The sequence below is a fragment of the Camponotus floridanus genome, unplaced genomic scaffold (genome assembly GCF_003227725.1).
Source record: "Camponotus floridanus strain SB8 unplaced genomic scaffold, Cflo_v7.5 scaffold379, whole genome shotgun sequence".
NCBI lineage: Eukaryota > Metazoa > Arthropoda > Insecta > Hymenoptera > Formicidae > Camponotus > Camponotus floridanus.
In genome coordinates, this window is record NW_020229524.1 from 2,735 (window position 1) to 5,239 (window position 2,505).

The 2,505-nt window shown below is 44.2% G+C and overlaps 1 protein-coding gene across 1 annotated transcript; it reads left to right on the forward strand.

Annotated features, from left to right (window-relative positions):
- The first annotated feature begins 358 nt into the window (after positions 1-358).
- LOC112638821 lies at positions 359-1,238 on the forward strand. Its single transcript, XM_025411132.1, has 3 exons — positions 359-712; positions 790-1,118; positions 1,215-1,238. Exons 1-2 carry the CDS (start codon positions 470-472, stop codon positions 1,111-1,113), a joined length of 567 nt encoding a protein of 188 aa, XP_025266917.1. The 5' UTR covers positions 359-469; the 3' UTR covers positions 1,114-1,118; positions 1,215-1,238.
- Positions 1,239-2,505: the final 1,267 nt, after the last annotated feature.

The following is a 2,505-nucleotide window of genomic DNA, read 5'->3' on the forward strand; positions in this document are numbered from 1 at the left end:
AATAATACTACGAAAAAATAATAATATCGAATAAATAATAATATACGAATATTAATACTAAGAATATTAAAATAATAATACTACGAATATTAATACTAAGAATATTAAAATAATAATACTACGAATATTAATGCTAAGAATATTAAAATAATAATACTACGAATATTAAAATAATATTAAGATAATATTAAGATAATATTAAAATAATGCAAGATAATATTAAAATAACGTTAAAATAATGTTAATCAGCGAATAAACTCGTATCGCGCGTACGCGGTCGAACGTATTTTCCGGCACTTCCTCCGGAGCAATCGAGAATTTATCGCGCCTCATTAAATTAAATTAAATTACCGCGTTCATATCGCTTTAGATTACGGCGTTAACATTAGCATTCGACGGAATCACAAAGACTCGGCGATAGCGATATCGCAGGTATAAATTAGCGCCGAGAGACCGTTTTTTCCTCAGAATGAGTCTCGCGATCTCGTCGTTGAGTGCGTCCGATATCGCGAGTGTTGTTCCTAACGTATCCAGCATTCATTCTCGGAGTTATTTTTTTTTTTTCACGCGAACGACGATGAGCGGCGACGAAATCTCGCGATTGCGAAGGATGCTTCGCGAATGCACGTTCACGCCGTGGATGTGCCTGTGGAAGATAAAGTACATCAGAAATCTCATGGATGCGATCCTCAATATAGCCGTAACGTGGAACGTAAGTACTCGTTCGTCTCTTTATTCTCTCGCTCTCCTTCGAGGAAAAAATACTACGTATATATTTTTTTTTCACAGTTCGAGAATGAGGTTGAGATCTATGGATTCGTCAACATACGTCGCCGACATTGGATACGACAGGCGAGACTGAAGCAACGGCGATTCTTAAACTCCTTATGGTGCGACCGGCCGTCCTATAGAGAATGGGAGAGGCGCTCCCCTGATATCTACGCCGACATCTTTCGACTGAGAAGATTGTTCGACATGGAGCCGCTCGTCTCGGATCGCGCGTTTAAAACCGAGGATTTCTGCGACGACGATTCCCCCGTGGAGATATGGTACTGCGACGCGAGCTCGCTCGAGGAAACGAGCTCCGTCCGTACGGAGGACGAAGGATTTTAACCGAGGTACCCCGATCTCTTCTGGTATAACGCGCCGTTCTCTCCTTTCGCGTCTCTCCATACGTATTATTATCATTAATACGCAGCTTTTACGTATTTCAGACGTCTCGTCGAAGGACGGCGTCGAAGGACGGCGCCGAAGGACGGAGTCGAAGACTATGCATTATTGAAGTAGACTACTATCGCATGCAAAGTTATCTCTTAAGATTGATCTTCGCGCGCGTCGAAACTCATCGTCGCTCGCGCGAACTGAGCTCATTCCGTCGATCGGACTCACCGCGTCTTCGCGAGAGATTCGTCGTCGTTGTGGTGATTGCAGTCGTAATTTTATCCCCCCCATATTCATATATTCCATTATGCCGGGGGAGGTATTTACGATCGACTCGTAAATACTTATCCAGTTACTCCGAGTTTAAGTAGCGAATGGACCAATCAGGACCCAGTTCAACGTATTAAACTCCGATTAACTCGAGTCGTGGAACCCGGTCTTACAGCGGTATTTATGGGTCATTTACGGTCGATTCCTAGGTCATTCACGGTTCTCTTACGGTTCCTATGGTTCTTACGGTTCTTACGGTTCCTATGGTTCTTACGGTTCCTATGGTTCTTACGGTTCTTACGGTTCTTATGCTTCCTATGGTTCCTATGGTTCTTACGGTTCTTACGGTTCTTAGGGTTCTTACGGTTTTCACGGTTCCTACGGTTCTTACGGTTCATTCGCGAATGCTCCCCCGCGATCGTTTCGCCTCGTTCGGGCGCGGTTATACGGGTAAGCGCGAGGCTCGATATCGCGATACGTTCATTCGCGAATCATGTTTTTGCAGCTACTTTATTTTTAAATGGTCGTTCGATATCGGTTCGCAGGTCGTTCCCTGAGAGATATTCGAGCGGATCGCTCAAAATGGGTCCTCCACCCCTTATATAATAGTCGTACATTTCAATCGTATAAGTTTTAACAATGGTACATCGTAATCGTCGCGTCGCATCCATCGTCGATAGTCGCACAATTCAGCGAAGGAGAACTCGAAGACCCTCCGCGTTCTCTCGAACGTTGGAATGTTCCAATATAATGTTGTAATGTAAGGTTCGCCGACTACTTCGAGTTCCCCCCCCCGCAAGCTCGCGTATCGGCCGTGTAATTACTTCATTGTGTTAAGCGTTATACTAAGCCTTATACTAAGCGTTATACTAAGCGTTATAACCCTGTCGGCATTTATACAAACACCTCTTACTCGAGCGATACGCTACATTCACCTCCTTGTCCTCCGACAAGTATCGCGAGACTAATATACACGCGCGTATCGCGTGCTTCGATATCGCGTCGAATGGTTCGATTTTACGTTCGAACAAACATGTGTGAAAACATCCCGCGCGCATGGGATTGTACTTGTTA